General features: G+C 37.4%; 1 protein-coding gene across 2 annotated transcripts in view; it reads right to left on the bottom strand.

Moving 5' to 3' along the window:
- Positions 1–18,143, bottom strand: part of NAA16 (N-alpha-acetyltransferase 16, NatA auxiliary subunit) — a 64,830-nt gene continuing 46,687 nt past the window's right edge. For both annotated transcript variants that reach the window (XM_030475977.1, XM_030475978.1), the window contains exons 10-20: positions 13,011–13,083; positions 12,605–12,774; positions 12,084–12,236; positions 9,053–9,181; positions 7,871–8,084; positions 6,047–6,240; positions 5,184–5,292; positions 4,579–4,677; positions 3,856–3,999; positions 2,144–2,241; positions 1–1,841 (exon numbers count right to left, since the gene is read on the bottom strand). In XM_030475977.1, coding sequence (XP_030331837.1) covers positions 1,641–1,841; positions 2,144–2,241; positions 3,856–3,999; positions 4,579–4,677; positions 5,184–5,292; positions 6,047–6,240; positions 7,871–8,084; positions 9,053–9,181; positions 12,084–12,236; positions 12,605–12,774; positions 13,011–13,083 — 1,584 coding nt within the window. In that variant the 3' untranslated portion in view covers positions 1–1,640. The remainder of the gene's footprint in view (positions 1,842–2,143; positions 2,242–3,855; positions 4,000–4,578; positions 4,678–5,183; positions 5,293–6,046; positions 6,241–7,870; positions 8,085–9,052; positions 9,182–12,083; positions 12,237–12,604; positions 12,775–13,010; positions 13,084–18,143) is intronic.

Below are 18,143 nucleotides of genomic sequence, written 5' to 3'. Positions count from 1 at the left end.
TGTGTACAAAATAATTTATTACAGCATAACATATGTTGGCAATATTTTACAGTGAATTTTCCATTCAACAATTTTTAATCTAAACAGATGACACACAAAGGAGAATTTTAATTAGAACAGTTTATTTGTCTTAATAAAATCCCCTCTTCATGAACTTATATTTGCCTTTGAGGGGCTAGTTAATATTACTGAAACTATTTACATTGCAGTGAAATAAAAACAAACCAAGATTGAATGATTCCATTACAGTTTCCAGAAAACCGATTTTCTGTACAAGCCACAGTATAGTTATGTTTGATAGCAGTTTTTATAGAATGTAAAGCTGTCGTACATAGCCGTTTTGTCCAGCAATACTATGCTTTAAATAGGTATATTAAGAGTCAGACTTCCATTTTGATGTGTTGTATATTTAATAGTTAATGCACCAGAATACAAAGTAAGAAAAAGGTTTGTTATGATTTGTAGTCAGCCTCTTTGTGCTCCCTTTAACTGTTTTTAAATGTAAAACATACTCCTCACGTACTATTTGCTTCACAGCACCTAAACCAATAGTATTTAGGCATGAGAAGTACTGGAGTATTGGCTGTAAATGGACAACTAAGACTTTTAATGGAGGTAATACAGTAAACTTACCAGTGAATTTTATGATGTAGGGAAGAACTGTATTCCCCATTACTGTACCTTCTGCGTTTGCCCAACATTGGAGCAGCTTTTTCAACTTAAGTGTCAATAGGTGAACAGATGGGGAGAAACCAGAAGGAAGAGGAGCAAGGGGAAGATGGAACAAAGGACAAACAACAGCATCAAATTATGTTTTCTCAGGGAATTGCTTAAGGAGACTCAAAAATATTAAACTGACCATAAACTTAAGAAAACAATACTTATGGAACACAAGGTAGACAGAATAGTTTTCAAAAAGCCATAGTTTGGGTTTTTTGTTGTTCAGGTTGGTTTTGGTTTTTTTTTGTTTTTTTTTTTTTTTTTTTTTTTTTTTTTTTTTTTTTTACACAATCTCCATATCCATCAACACTGGTTCCATATAAGACACACACCTGACAAAAACATGCAAACCCTCAATGCTTTCATTATCACCGTGCTTCAAAAGAAACCAAACTGACCAAAGATGAAAAAGGAAAAAAAAAAAGGGGGGCAAAAAAACCACAACAGAGAAAACCCTAAAGAACAGTAAAAGACAAAGAGGGCAATTCAAGCAGCACTTCAGTCTTAATCTGCTAAAAACGCTCAAATGATACTTTATTAACAAGATATGATCACATTTGTCTGTATATGTAACAACACTTATGTGAAAGCAGTCTTTAACATCCATATTTTTGTGAGGGAAGGCTGATGGATTATTAAAAGACTTAAAACTGTACAAGTATAAACATGAAAAATGCTGATTAAGGATAATGTTTACATAAATATTGGCAGTTTTTGTTGGGAGAAAAAAAAATAACTAATAGCATACTCCATTTCATTTAACTATCCAAATATTTTGTTTTATACCTGTTAAAGTTTTTAAAATACAACCTGGAAAAGTAACCCTGATCTGTACCCAGCCAGCATGTAATGAGAGTCAGAGTTCTGTATACATGTGTGCATGTAGGTATACACACACACACTGGCTCGCACACATTACTTCAAATTTCATTAGACAGCAAGTCATGGTTAATGGCTGTATGATTCACAGATGCAATGCTGCTATCGTCCTCATTTGTGGCAGGCATAAAGGCAGACGTATAAGGAAACAGTTTATGACATGCTGCTTGATATTCTTCACATTGAGTGTGGCAGCTTCCAAAACTCCCATCAAGCAGTGCCTCAAAAACCTTTGTTAATGTCTGAAGAAACAAAAGTAGTAGTTAATAAATGTGATTTACAATTGTCTTATTACTAAACAATTACTATTAAACAATATTAACTATTAAACAAGTACTATTAAACAATACTAATCTGAGCAAGCAGGTTCTCTGTTGGTATTCAGATATTTTATAGTTACACTTAGGGGAAAAAATTTGAAATCTTGTTCTTTCAAATAATAATAATTTATCACAATATATGAAGCATGTACGTTATCCTGCAGTTAAGCAGATATTATTCGAGATCCCACAGATTTTTTGGCTTTAAATACTGTATCTTTTACCTTCACATTTTTGTCTCTCATGTTTTTATCCAACCTAGTAGCAACAGCAATTGCTTTTTCTTGTCTTGATTTGTCCAGGAAATACATCATCTTTGCACCTGATCACAAGAAAGAACACAACAGTTAGGTAACAGCAGTCCTAAAAGAATACTGCATATACAGACACACGGAATCCAGTGTGAATTAGGACTTCTTACAAGTTTTAATAAACCTTCTTTTCCTCCCTTATTCATAATTTAAAGCTAACAAAGCTAAAGCTACTTTGAAAACTATTAGAAGCATAAGGATTGGCTAACACAGGAGATCTGCTTCTGCAGAAGTGAAATGCCTCACTTTACTGAAGACCTGTCAGTCAAGAAATACACCTGAAGAGTACACATTAATGCCAGCCCTTCAAATCAGCACGCTAAATAAAATCCATCCTACAAATGCAGGCGTGAGTAAAAGACATTTTCTCAGAGATACCTCCAGTACTGTTCAAAAGAATTCAGAGTAAGTCAACAACGGAGTTACTAAACAATTGTGGAACACAGCCCAGAAGAAATTCAGACCAGTATATGTCCATATGGCAGATAATAAGGCCAAGCTGGGTTGATAACCTGAAGTCGAGTGAAACAGCTTAGGTACAAGGAAAGTGTAATGCAAGTTTGGTGCTCTGCCTTGACTAGACCACAAAGAGTTTATCGAAACTGGTCTGGGCATCTCTGCAAAATACTGTGTTGCTCCTTTTATCATAGCTGCCTTAATTTCAAATGTCATCTTAATGACCATGTGGGCATTTCATATACTTTTCTTCTCCCAAACACGAAGTCTAGACACACCTCACTACATAATCTACTACAAAGAACAAAAGGCTTAAGAAATCATTTTACTGAAAAAGTGAAAAATCCTCATTCCGAGTATATTGTCTCTTCCTGCTCAACTAATTTCCTCAATTATTAAATATGTTTTCCTAAGTAAAGTTTCCTAGTGCTTACTGCTTTTTGTGTCCAGAAGGTTTCAGAAAACTGCTAGACTGAATATGTGTGGGTTTGAGTCGTCACTATCTAAGTGAAGTTTGACACATTTTGTTTAAAGCCTGGGAAGCTATGGTATGGAAATTCGAAAGCAATTAAAATTCTGCTTATAATTTTTTTACTAGTAAACATTTTAAGCTAAGAGAACATTCATTTGCACCCTACTAGCAGCTGCTTGAGGCTCTATTGCACAAATAGTGTAAGAGTGTAATGTTTCAATATTTTAATTGTTGACCATGAAGCAAAAAAACAGAAGTAGTGTAACAAGTTTGTCATGGAATTTTTATTGATGCTGTTGCTACTTGACAAACCTATGAGTAGGAACAGAGACATTCTGGCTGATAACAGGGAAAAGCACTGCTTCTAATGTATCGGATTTTCTGTTTGGTTATTTCCTAATCATTTCAGAACTAGAAGCTGCAACAGGAGGGATGATGTTGCTTCCATATTTGAGTACCTGTGGTGGTTTGATCACACTTTCTGGAGCTAAGAAACAGGTTCCTTATGCATTTAATAAAAAAAGTGAATGAGTTGGGGTTTTTTAACATGGTAAAAGCAAGCAAAAACCTGCAATGTAAAGATGTGAATTTCTGTCCAACTGGAATTTATGTATGAGTTATGGAATGCAGATTAAGATTCTGGATTTAAATAATTTAAATCATCTCCTTTTCAAGAGCATTAAAAAGTTAAACAAACCTGACAGTTGGTGCTGAATGGAGGTAGCATTGTGTTTGAGAAATTCTTCATTAAAACTTTCCAAGTTTTTATTAACAAAGATTTTCTGCATTTCTTGAGTTAGGACCTTGCTCACAATTTCTGGGAGGTTACTATGGTCAGATACTAGAAGGGAGAAGGAAAGAGGGAGAGAAGCAAAAACAACCATTTAAACAACTGTAGAAAACAGTGTGAAACCACAAACATCACCTCCAAAATTCCCATTTCTAAAATTTGGGCACATAAACACAAATCTCAGTTCAAAACAGGTCAACACAAGCATTACTGATGCATTTATAGATGAAACATTCATAAAGGACAGCAGAAAGTCCACATGACAGGGCACAAGTTCACAATGCATACTTTGCTTCTGTCAGAATCTCTCTCCCATATCTGTCACTTATTTCCTTAAAACTTAAGGATTTTAGTAATCTTTGGAACACCTACTCTGTCAAATCTAGCCAAAATGAGTTATTTAGTCTACCTGATTGATTAACAGAGGAAGGAGTATAATGTAATACCAACAAAGTACCCTGTGTAACACAGCCTGTGCTTTCTGAAGTATTAGCATGGAAACCAAACCATTTATTTTTCATCATCAGTTTGTGTTTCAAGAGCATTTATACATTACAAAACTATGTGATTATGTCCTTGTACAGTATAACCTCCTGTATTTTTATACGTGCATACTTGCTACATACATACCAGCTTTAGAGAATTTAATCAAGCACTCATGTAGCCATGGGTTATTACTGTCGATAGCAAAAGCTCTTTTGACAGACTGTAACATTAACAGAAACTTTCCTGTGGAAAGGAGAAAAAACAAAAACATACCAACATTAAGAATCCAGAACTTTTTTTATCAACTACTGTTTTACTTTGGTAAATCTAGTACAAACATTAGAAACATCAATGCCTACACAGAATTAGAAAGGACATTTATTTTTCCCCTCCAAATTGCCTAATAAAATAGAAATGCCTGCTGCTCAAACTCTGGCAATACTTCATAATGTCACTATCTGTTTGGCTTTGTTTTCCCCCAGATAACTAAAGATCACACTGCAAATATCTTTCTACAGCATTTATTAGTATATATTACAACTTACTTTGTCTTAGGTTTTTTAGTTTGTCTTAAGGGTAGCTAAACAAAAATTCTATTTCCCCCTTATTATTAGTGGATATGATGACAAGCACAGTTTCAGTCAAGTAAATATCTATTCCAGACCATTTTAGGGTACACTCAGGTAACACAAGCTGCAGTGAAGGGTTACAATTTTGTAGAGCAAAAATAAAATTACGCAGTACTTTACCTTTTCTAAAGTATATTTCAAATGCTAATAAATGTGTTTCTATCTCATCTCCAATAAGATTCTTAAGCGGTATAAGGAACTTAATGGCTTCTTCTAATGGATTTTCTACCTGTTTTAATAAAAACACAGTGAAATTTAAAGCTTAAAATAGACATCAAATAAAAACTACCAAAGATAGTTTCTGCTATTCAGAGCATTTAAATACTCAAAAGGCCAAAGATGGACTGTAGAGAGCCTTCCGAATTAAATTGAATCGCAACATTTTTATTTGACCAGCAAGATTTAGAAGTGTTTACTCATGACTTCATGCTGACAAAGACAACATCCTTGCTAACTCTGGCATGGCTTATGTAATGCACTCATTGTTATAATTTAGCATTAGGAAACAATTAAATACAACCACCTTAGACAACAAGCTTAAACTTCTGAAGTTAGTGTGACAAAGGAGATAGTTCTCTGTGCTTAGAGATATACTGGCTCATGTCTTCAAATTTGGTGAACTGCAATCATATTTGTTAATTTTTCCTCTATTCATTGTATGAAACCCAGAATTCTTGAGGCAAGAACCATCTTTTTGTTCAGTATCTATTTTAATGAAGGAAGGCCTAATGTTAAAAAAAAAACACCAAAAAAACCCCACCCAAAATTTAAAGTAACAATATTTTAATATAGAACTTTGGTTTATTAGAGGGAAAAATGTTACTTTTCTTTAGTGTAAATAGAGATAGACAAAAAGGTACCTTTGTGTGCAAAAAAAGATTTTATAAAAACCACTGGATTCTTTTAAGAGAACCTGATATAGATCCCATATTATAGGCTTTTTGTGATAATCACATGAATTTAACATGAAAGACCATGCTAACCCTTTCCAGTTTTTCAGGAACTAGCTCTTCCCTGGGTCCACTAGTTTCCTCCTCCTCTTCATCTCGCTTTTTCTTTTGATTCTTTTGTTGTCGCTCTCTTTCTGCATGTTTTCTTTCCTCTTCCAGTTTTGCTTTCTTCTGTGCTCTTCTTTGCTTACTGAGCATTTTCTTCAATTCTTTGGCTGAGAGATTTTCTACAGATTAAGGTGACAAACACAAAATATTTAATTAAAAATCTTTTCTGCAAATGACGTGGGATAGTTAAATGGATGCAAGCAAAAACTGGTATTATTTGGGGTGAAGAGAGGTAAAATATTCTGACATGTACTAGCAGGACCATTATATGAATATTTAGGCTGCTTGCTGTGTTCAGATTTTGACTGGACTAACATTTAGCTAAACCAAGAAGGTTTAACAGTTGCATGAAAAGCAGAACACACAAAACACGGTTTTCTACAGGTTCACATAGAAGGGAGGAGCCTTCAGTCTCTCCATTCACCCCTCTTCTCCTTCTTTGCTGTCCCACTGACCTAACCAGTTTATCCAGTATCATACCGTAATTTCCACTCCGCTTACTGTGGTGTTTGAGAACAGGAGTTGCACTAATAACGTGGCAATGAACAGAACAGGCTGTTGGGGCACTAACACATCTTTTTTGTGGCTACAGCACCATTATCCCTCCTGGACTAGCCGCTATTCTGAGACAAGGAAGCAAGTATTCTTTTTACCCCATTCATACAGTGCTATTTTCCCCTTTGGATGAGCCTACTGAATCCCAATGCACAGCAGGCAAATGAACTAACATGACGTGACTTCTTACTCTTCCCCATCTTAGTTTCTATGACATATTGCTGTCAAGATCCTCTGTCACACACCAACCATACATTATATACAGAAACAAATTAAAACTGGAGAGAAAAAAAAAAATGCAAGTGGAACTGTGCTATAAAATATGCCTCTTTATACATACCTCATTATACATAGGTACATGTAAATTCACTATTCACCTCTGAAGGAAAGGTAAGATTGTACTGGGAATATTAAATGGCGTTTTTTGTTTAATAACATCCCCCCTCTCCCCCTCATCAAATATTCTTCCCTTTTCAAAGAGCTGGATATTAATTTCACCCCTTTAGTCTACAGCCACCGCGGTGCTGACAGTAGCTGTGATTCCACAAAAGAAATAGCAACTACTTATCTTAAAGGCGGGGGGCGGGGGGGAAATGTAGTCTGGTAACTCACTGAATCCTCAGATTTCCAAGCCACACCTCTCTGGCTGCCTAAGAAAGCCTGCTTTCCATTTAACACTTGTTTTAAATTGTTTCCTAAATGCATTGATTTTGCTAATACACACTTACCCATGTATTCTTTGGTCCTGAAGTTAAGGGAAGAATTATAAAATGTAGTAAGTTAAATATACTAAATCAAAATTAAATTATTACAATTCAGACTGCTTTCCCACAAAATCCACCCATTGCTTCATAATTCATCTGTTAATGACATTTATCTTTTGTTTAAATTAATAAATGGCTGAGCTAAATTTGAGTTTCCTCTTAATATTCTGAAATGCCACTCCTCCCCAGGTATTCCAACTATAGCTGGGTTCATTCACACACTAGTTTTATAATATGATGAGAGGAGAACAGCGGAAGAAAGCTGTAGCATGTTATCTATGACCTCTCTTCAGTCATCAAATCGTGACAGGAAACAGGAAAAACTCGTGTATGTTACTACTCATATTTATTCTATAGCACATAAATTACTTAGCTTAATAAGCTTTTACATGTGTCATACACATATGAACCTCTGTTATGGTCTAGATACCTGAATTCACTTCTTGTTCTTTGCTTTCATTGGTAAGAGGATTATCATGGAGCTTCAAGTAGATTTCAATTGCTGATCGAGCAGCTTTGAAGTAGAAGGCATGTTTCCTGAGCACATCTTCTAATCTCAGAAGGTCTACGTAGGCACGAAGAGTCATCTTTCTCATGCAGTATGTGTGGAAGTCAAATTGATCGTCTGTTATCTCAAAAAAATGCTTCAAAAAAAAAAACCAAAAAAACCCAATACAGAACTCTTATGCACTTCCCTCAGTCTGATTTTTAGTTAGATGGAGGTGAACAGTTACAACTGATATTATTTACAGGCAATATTTAACAGGCATAGCAACAACCTTATAATACTGACTGTCCAAGAGAATCTCTCAGTTAGGAAAAAACCCACCCAGAAAAATCTCATTTTGTTAACAAAAACTATAATGTGATTTTTCAAAGACTTCTGAGAACAATGCTGGTAACACACCGAAGCTTTAGCTGTTGCTCAGCAGCACTTACCCTGACCAAGGGCTTTACAGTCTCTCATGCTTTGCCAGTGAGGAGGGGCACAAGAAGCCGGGAGGGAGTACAGGCAGGACATCTGACCCAAACTAGCCAAAGGGATATTCCATAGCACAGCATGTCATGCCCAGTATATAAACTAGAGGGAGTTGGCCAGGAACCACAGATTGCTGCTTAAGGAAGGGGTTGGTTTCGATCAGCCGGTGGTGAGCAATTGCATTGTGCATCACTTGGGTTGGTTGTTTTTATTCCTCTCTCTCAATTCATATACCCTATTATTATTACCATAATTCAATTATTAAACTGTTCCTATCTCAACCCACAGGTTTTATCTTTTTTCCAATTTTCCTCCCCATCCCACCAGTGGGGAGTGGGGGCTGGTGGGGTGGTGAGCAAGCAGCTGTGTGGTGCTTAGTTGGTGACTGGGCTTAAACCACAACAACGTGGTATTTTATACTGAATCCTTCTCACTTCAAATAATTGTTTTTCCATGCAATAACTAGGGATGGCATCTTATCTACTGCAATAAATCTTTAAGTATTAACCTGGTTTTAAAAATCATTATATAGACACTTTATACGCAAAGAAAATCAGGCTGATTACATCAAATACCTTCGTTAGTGTATGAGAAATATTGGGAAAGAAACTGATGGTGTTTGCACCTACTTACCCTTTCCACTTCGTGGCATTTTTTCAAGGCATCACCATACTTCCCTAGCCTTTGATAAGCTGCAGCACATTCAGTCTGGAACCACATGCACTGCATCTCGTTTAGGTTTTCCATAGCAGAAGTTCCTTCCTGAAATAAGGGTCATTATCACTTTTTGCTATTATAATTTACCAGCTGCTTCTTTCACCTACAGCTAGTTCCAGGCCATTAGTAAGAAACAACCAATCCTTCAACTGCTCGGAATACAACAGAAAATGGATAAAACCACCCAGAAACTGAGAATAATTCTTGTGAATATGCCCACCAAGATAAAGGTATAAATTTAAAAGATTAAAAAAATAAAAAGTAGTATTATCTGAACAAGATCAGTGCCTCAACAGAGTTTTAACTCATGCTTGTATACACAATCTTACTCTTATAGTTTGGGGGCAGAAAACACCACTATTTTTAAAAATCTCAAAAGTTCAGCAAATAATTTATGTTGGGTTTTTGCTCCCCAAGGTAAGTGGCATCTACTAGTCTACAAATCCACCAATATACTTACTGCTTTATCATGCAGTATGAGTAACTAAGTTTTAGAAGTTCTTCGTCTAAATAAATGAAGTTAGATTTATACTTCATACTTTTGCAAGAGAAAAATTCTATTCTTTATAGTTTCAATGCTCTAGATTAAGACTAAACAAACTGGAAGCATGTTTCAAATATCACGAATGCTAGCCACCAAGTTTTCACATCGCCTTTATACTAGAAAGAAAACCCTGTTCAACTCACAACATTTAACTACTTACATCAGGTTTATCCCATCTTCCCACAGGTATCTATGCTAGAGTTCTGTGTCTCCTGCTCTAACATTTCCACAGCATACACAATGAGTTCTAGCGATTGAGTTTTCAATCATTCCTAGAAATATCTATAAAGATTGGATTCAAGTATTTTCACACCTAAAATTAAGAAAAATTAAGGAGCCTAATTCATTTACGTGCTCCAGGAAATCCCACCAAGTAGCTTCTTCATATTTAGTTACATAAATGATACAGAAACCTAGTCTTTACGGAGCTAAATTTTGTTACATGTCAAAACCACAGAATTTAAAGTGCTTACCCTATCTTTAAGGATAGGATTTGCTTTAATGAAGTTTTGTCTGTAGTAATAGCTTAAAAGAATGAAATGCTTAAGTCCGAATTAATTTATGTTAATGCTAAATAATAATGAATATAAGTGCACATTCCTGTGTAGTTAGCACAGATGGTACTACTGGGAAACAATAAGTTTTGCAAACAAGGTATTTATCAGATACATTTCCAGAACACTACTTAGAAGCATGGCAATAAAAAGTACTTCTGAACAACCACCTTTGAACAACCATTTTTTCCCAGTATTTAGTGGGTCTATACAACTGGAGTACGGCATCCAGCTCTGGGGTCTCCAGCACAAGAGGAACATGAGCCTGTCAGAGCAGGTCCAGATGAGGACCATGAAAAATCAGAGGGTTGGAGCACCTCTCCTGAGAAGACAGGTTGGGAGTTGGGGTTGTTCAGCCTGGAGAAGAGAAACTCCACAGAGACCTTACTGTGGCCTTTCAATATATAAAGGAGGCTTATAAGACTGAGACTTCACCAGGGCCTCTAGTGACAGGACAATGTGTAACAGTTTTAAACTGAAAGAGGGTAGGTTTAGATTGTGTGTGTCCTGGGTTCAGCTATAGCAGTAATTTTTCTCCTTCTTAGTAGCTGGTGCAGTGCTGTGGTTTTGACTTTCAGCCTGGGAACAACGCTGATAACACCGATGCTTTTAGTTGTTGCTAAGTAATGTTTACTCCGACCAAGGACTTTCTCAGTCATGCTTTGCCACGGAGGAGGGGAAGGGGAAGCCGGGAGGAAGCAGAGACAGGACACCTGACCCGAACTAGCCAAAGGGGTATTCCATACCACAGCACGTCATGCCCAGTATATAAACCGGGGGGAGTTACCCGGAAGGCCCAGATCACTGCTCGGGTCGGGCTGGGTATCGGTCGGCAGGTGGTGAGCAATTGTATCCTCTCCCCTTGTTATTTCACTAATCATTATTATCACTGGTGGTAGCAGTAGTGGTTTTGTATTATACCTTAGTTATGGGACTGCTCTTATCTCAACCCGTGGGAGTTGCATTCTTCCGATTCTCCTCCCCATCCCTCTGGGAGTGGAGGGAGGAAGAAGGGGAGGAGTGAGCGAGCGGCTGTGTGGTTCTGAGTTATCGGCTGGGCTTAAACCATGACAAACCAACAGAACACTACCACCACCAATGATAATAATGATAAGGGAAATAATAAGGGGAGAGGATACAATTGCTCACCACCTGCCGACCGATACCCAGCCCGACCCGAGCCTTCCGGGTAACTTCCCCCAGTTTATATACTGGGCATGACGTGCTGTGGTCTGGAATACCCCTTTGGTTAGTTTGGGTCAGGTGTCCCGTCTCTGCTTGCTCCTGGCTTCCCCTCCTCTCTGGCAGAGCATGAGACTGAGAAAGTCCTTGGTTGGAGTAAACATTACTTAGCAACAACTAAAACCATCGGCATTATCAGTGTTGTTCCCAAGCTGAAGTCAAAACCACAGCATTGCACCAGCTACTAAGAAGGAGAAAAAAAAAGACTGCTGTAGCTGAACCCAGGACAGTATGTAAGGGAGAAATTCTCTACTCTGTCTTTACTCTGAGGACGATGAGACACTGGCGTAGATTGCCCAGAGAAGCTGTGGATGCCCCAACCCTGAAAGTGTTCGAAGTCAGGTTGGATGGGGCTTTGAGCAATCTGATTTTTGAACAATGTCCCTGCCCACGGCAGAGGTGTTGAAGTAGATGATCTTTAAAAGGTGTCTTCCAATCCAAACAATTCTATGCTGCTATATAGTTACTTACCAGTAGGAGCATTATGTTAAAAATGGACACTAATAAAAGATAGCTTGGGGTGGGTTTTTTGGTCAAAAGTTACCTCAGTGAAAAATAAACTGCCAGATGCAAATAAAACCTCTCTTGGCTAAAGCAATATACTTACCCTCGTGAATTTAGAGCACATCTCCTCTGCATCCTTGACCATATTTGCTCGCAGCATGTATTTAGCACACTTAGAATTGATAAATCTGTCTGCAGTATCCAAAGACTGGGCTTCATCCATCCATTTGGCAGCTTCCTTGAGGTTTCCTACATGCTGTTATGGAGAAATTAAGTAGTTAACTTTCAGTATAAGCCTGCTATTGACCAGCTCCTGAAATCTACAGCTACGGGTGTTTGTCCCTCAGAAATAACAAAGGGCAGTATTATTGTTTGCTCCCCCCGCCACCAGATTTTTTCAGAATGACAATTAGCTGTAAGTTCTGACTTGCTTTGCAAAACCTAAACAAAAGGGTTTTCATTGTCTTCCTAACAGAACAATGCCCAAAGAGAAACCCGCATGAAAACCAATGTCCATAACCACTGCTAACTGAAATACTAAACATACAGCCACACCAGTCTGATGTGGGTTTGGTTTTTTTATACCTAAACTAGGTACTCCACATATCCAAATTAGCTTTTTACCTTGTAAATTTTTGCCTTTAAATAGAAGAGTTCTATTAATGTTGGAGTGCTGGCAATTGCAGTATTAATGTAATCCAAGGCCAGAGAACACTGGCCAAGTTTGTCAAAGTGTTGTGCCAGGAAATATCGAACCCAAAGCAGTGTTGTTGGGGGCTCTTTCTCTCCGTTTTCTGTAATAAAATGGAAGAAGTTACAGTAACCAGTAAGGTTGAAGACTGCATTGGAAGAACAAGCACAAAATACAAAGCTTGGCAAATTCAGCAGGTATTTCCTGAAATGCACTGATTTACTAGAACATATTACAACTACTTCCTTGCAAAGTATTAGCACTTCAACAGTTCTTGATATCTGTCATAAACAGTATTAGTAATTACAGGTTAATTAATACAAGACCACAGAAACTTACCACATGTACTAAAAAGATCACAAGTTTTCAAAGAGGTTTCATAACCAGTAACAAGTTCTTGGATTGTAGAAACCTGCATATAAAAAAAAAAAAATCTCCTTAAGTTATGCTTTACTATCACGTTTATGTAAATTAACACACTGCAAAAATAGACTTGGGCAAAATTAGAGAAACTATGCTAAAATAATTACTTAATTTGGAAAAAACCTGGATGTATCCTCATATAGTTTACTTCACTTTTCACAAGCTTCCTTTGATCACCCATTTTAACTGGTGATATGGCAGGAAAACAGGTATAATCTTTGCCAGCTTACAGTAGAAAGTAATCAAGTATATTTGATTAGCATTGATTTGAAGTTGAATTTTGGAATTCTTATTAATTTATGCTATTAGTTTTCAAGTGTCCAAACTGAGCCAACTGAAGAAAGGTGCTTTGGAAAAGACTCTGCATGAACTTGCCAAAACAACAAAGATATAGAGAGACTTGTGTGGTTTTCTGGCTGATATGTACTATTGAAGATTATTTTTACTTTTTTCTCCTTGAAAAGGTATGTTGCCTAGAATATGGGCTGCAGTTTTTTACATAAAAGTGTCTAGTCTATACTGACTGATTTAAGGCTAATACTTTCTGAAACCAGACCTTGTCAACAATGCTGTTGTTTGTCCCGAGGTTGAAGACTAAAAATTGACCCAAGAGTTCTGAACTCACTATAAAAGTTTGACATTTATAATACATATAACTGTTAGTATCAGCGCGCTTCATGACCATGAACTATTCCAATAGCAGGTCCATGACTTACAAGTGCCAGGTAGTATTTTAAGCATTTTATGAAACGCTCGACCTGTTCTGTAGTTACATTCTAAACATGCCAGCCATATCCAGCAAGCAACCAGCCTCTTAAGGAAACAAGAACACTAAAGAAAGCAAGCAGTATGACTTATATATATCTACCCAAAACACGGAAGGGACTTAAGTAAGATCTGACTGTAAGCATAGTGGGATAATAGCTATGTTCACCAATTAGGTGAAACTATAGACGGTAAAACCCTAAAACTTCAATAGTTTAAAGATGATCCTACATTAAAAAAAAGTTGCAAGACTAAAATAAGAAGTATTGTGAAGAGACAGTAAAACTTCAAAGAGAAGGATTTGACAAAGCACACATCCACTTCAAGATACACTTTGGGAGAGGAGGGGAAGGGAAAAAACCTTGTTCTGGAAGATGAAAGTATACAGTTTGAAGGTTACTACTTAATTTAACCTAATTCAGCACAACAGGCAAGAAATGCCAAACATTTGTTTCAAGGAGAGCAGAGAAGGTGCCACACCCAAGTCATACACAGCCGGTGGAAATGTCTCAAAAGTGTAATAAAAGGTATAAACACAAACATTCTGGAAAGCTGTGGGCAAATCTTGTAAGAAATTGTTTCTGGCAACAAAATCTCATCAAGTACAATAAAATGTCACTAGAATAACTACAAAGTGATAAAGGATTGTAAAAAAGTCACGCGTAAATGGACAAAACCAAATAAATGCATTAAGCTGTTGTCTGGCCTCAGACATTTATTTACTAAAAGAAACCTTTAAAAACCTCAGAAAATCTTTGAAGATTCTCTTCTCTAAAATGAGCTTAAATGCAAAAGTAAGCATCTGCTTCAGCTAGCAGGTTTGCAGCATATATGTGCAACAGCGTGTTACTTCCTTGCAGCTTCAAAGTATTCCCAAAGTTATTCTCATCTAGCTGTTAGTAAACTAAAATTCCTTTGAGACCAGTCAGCTTTGCTAGACTGCAAGTGAATGATGTGTAAATGTAGAAAGACCCTTCCCACACCACCACACTATGCATGATTTTTTCCATGACTGTGAACTTGGAGGATGGCTTCAAAGCTGGACAAAGACCATGCTATCACCAAAAGGAATGGTGCCACCAGCTATGAGCCACATGTGCCTGGTCCCTGCTTTGGGTCAGTGCTAGAGCTCTATCCAGCGTTACAAGTGATTTACTCCCTTCTCCATCTCAGGGTACAGAAGCCCAATTACTAGATTCATCATCAGGGGGGCTGGCAGAAGACAGATGTGGGGATGTGAGGTGGGAAGAAAGCCTCTTCCTAGCAGGAGGGTCTTTAATCTGCTTACAGCAACAGCGAAATGAAATTCTCTGATCTTGAGGTGATGGAGAATACCAAACTGTACTATGTTTTAAAAGATGCCAACTTCTTCCGAATTCAGAACTCTGCAGTGGTTTTGGCTTCTACAGGCCAAGAAAATATACTGGAAATGTCATCTGGAAAACTACTTTGAACAATACATTTGGAAACAAGTATTCAGTGAAAGCAACAGCTACAAACATAATGCAAATCAGGTAGTTTGGTTATTGCAGACATTCTCAATGAAAATAACACTATCTTTGTTTCTCATGACTACTCAGAATCTTTCCTCCCTTTTTATGCTTATGCTTCAGTCTCTTGCTAGCAATTTAGGAAAATAATTCCAGGTTCATGTGTTGCTTCGGGGAACAAATTATCTGGAAATATGAACCCCAATTTCTGCATCCATATTAACTGCAGATTTAGTAGTAAAATCTGTCTCTTGGATTTACTACCATCTATTATCTGTATTCTAGAGTCACCACTGCCATCTTAGAGGTAGTAATATTTTACTATTTCTAAACACTACAGCATTCTTCATAAAGATCATTTTACAGTTTCTAAAAACAATCAAGCTGAGGTACCTGGAAATACCATGATACTGACCATGAGTATCATGGCCATTAATTTCAAACAGTATTATTCTGGGGAAAAAGAAGTTTCAGTTATTCCCTTGCCATAGGTCTGAAAAAGCTTAAGGTATTACAAAAGCAAAACTGAAGTCATCAACAAATCTCAGGTTTTATGACAAGAACTGAGCCAATTCCAGAACTGGGGCCCCCAGTTTCCGAAGCCTCTTAAACAATCAAAATTCAAACCTCAAACCTTTGAGTTTTGAATCACACAAGTCACTACCTACAACTTTTAATTTTATTGCAAAATAACAAGAAGCACACAACTTAGTACCGAGTAAGACAGAAAAAACAGCTGGTTCAGAGTTCTGGAGAAGGCCTTTGATGACATTTTTAACAGGCTTGCAGCTGGTCTGTGGCACACAATAACAGTACTAAATCATCCCTTTCTTCAGCTGTCTCCTCCATTATTAGTCCATTTCTGAGACAACAGTAATTATTCACACACACACACACACAAAACCAGCCAACACAACAGAGCTGAACAAAATAATGAAGAGGAATACTATGAGGATTTGGTTCCTTGCTTTCCTTTTGATGCTATGCTCTCCACGCCATTCTAAACAGAACCTTCCCCAGAAACAGCACTAAGAAAAGCTCTGATACAATGATGGCACAAACAATAACACCTTCTAAAGTAGTATTTCTTGAATAACTGAATTTCAAAACTCCTTCTGGTCACAGAGGCACCTTCACAGCCTCCCTGGAAAGGGTTACTTGATTACTTCTGATGGACAAGAAAGACATACAGCTTAGCAAGTAACTTGTAGCCCCTTCTCTAGGTCCCAAGAGACACTGTACAGGAGGATCCTGGGTTCAGAACCAGTTAGGCTCTGCTCACATGGCAAATTTGCAACCTGAAGGCCCCATCTCTACAAATGAAGGATCGTAGATGTGAACTTTCACTCCTGAAAAATATTTTATAAATGGTACCAGAGACACCCATCACACAGTTAACAATATTTCAATCCAGGGCACTCTGACCATACCTTTCTGGATGAAGATAACAACGGAAAGGAAGTTTCAAATAAAGAACTTGCCAGTATACTCAAAAAGAAAAAAGCTCATAAGGTCAATCAATCACAATCAGGAGAAAAAAACCAGGGAAGTAGGGATGCTACCCATTTGAGAAAGGATTTTACTACAACCTAATGAAAACAAGAAGCATCTTCATCTATAGCCAAGAGATGACTGGCATAAATTGAGATGTGCTTTGTATCAAGAAGGCAGCAAAGAACAGAGCATGCCAAACACATGAGCCAGCTGGCACGCGTGCACTGCACAAAAGGTCTGAGGTCGGGCTCTTCCAGTGTATCCACACAAGAAGGTGTATATGGGCAGCCACCTCAAAAAGCTCCTAAAAGCCTCCATTAATGACTTGTAATCACTTTTAAATGTGAAATACACTTAATGGAGTGTCAGATACATTCAGAATTTAAAGTTCACCAAAAATAAAGCATAGCTAGAGCTCCTTTCTGCCCTGGATTAGGTTTGGAGGTGTGCCTTATGATGCACATGATTGCTAGCAAACTGCATGTCTTCCTCAACAGTACAGCTGCACTGCAAGAAGTTTGCAATCACTACACACTTGACTATATACACCATCAAATCCTACTCTGATTTAACATCTCAAAATAAGGCTAACTTGCTGTGTAAGTGAAGATTACTACTGCTGTCCATTGCTGCTAGCATTGAGAACAGCTACTCCTGAAATAGAACAAGTGATACTTCATTCTAATGTCAATACTACCAATGGATGCCCAAGCGATCCGAAATACTAACCTCCAGAAGAAAAAGCTTCCTCCATTTATCTAAGTGAGTTTATTTTATATTTGTCATTCCAAAAAGTAAATTGTAACATGGTATTTTGTACACCTGCTCTGCTGAAACAGTATTATTCCTTTTTTAGGGCATGCTATGTACACATATAATAAATCTGAAAGTTTATAATACAAATAGCATTTGCTAAGTATTGTAATTGTTTTGCAATTTTGACTGAACCATTCAACATTTCTAGTCATATGTGACTGCATTAACCAGTTTTTGTCTCAGACATCTGCACTGAAAGCATATTTTTGTCCCATATGTAACAGGCTTTGCACTTTTGAGCTATTCTTAGAGGAGAGAAGTCTCAGCTAGGGGATAGCTGCTCGGTATACCAGCTTTGCAGAGAGCAGACTACTCAAGCAGAATGGCAAATGAATCACAAGAAGAACATTCTTCATTAACAAATTTACTGCTGCTTTGGAAAGGTCTAGTACGTGTATGTTTACACACTGAAAGGACAACTGCACAAGCTCCTCTGGAGCTGGGCAATAGCATTAGAAGTACAAGATCAGTCTCATGTTAAACA

Source organism: Strigops habroptila, chromosome 2, assembly GCF_004027225.2.
Source record: "Strigops habroptila isolate Jane chromosome 2, bStrHab1.2.pri, whole genome shotgun sequence".
NCBI classification, from domain to species: domain Eukaryota; kingdom Metazoa; phylum Chordata; class Aves; order Psittaciformes; family Psittacidae; genus Strigops; species Strigops habroptila.
The sequence above is the reverse complement of the archived record's forward strand: the minus strand, read 5'-3'. Positions and strand labels throughout refer to the sequence as shown.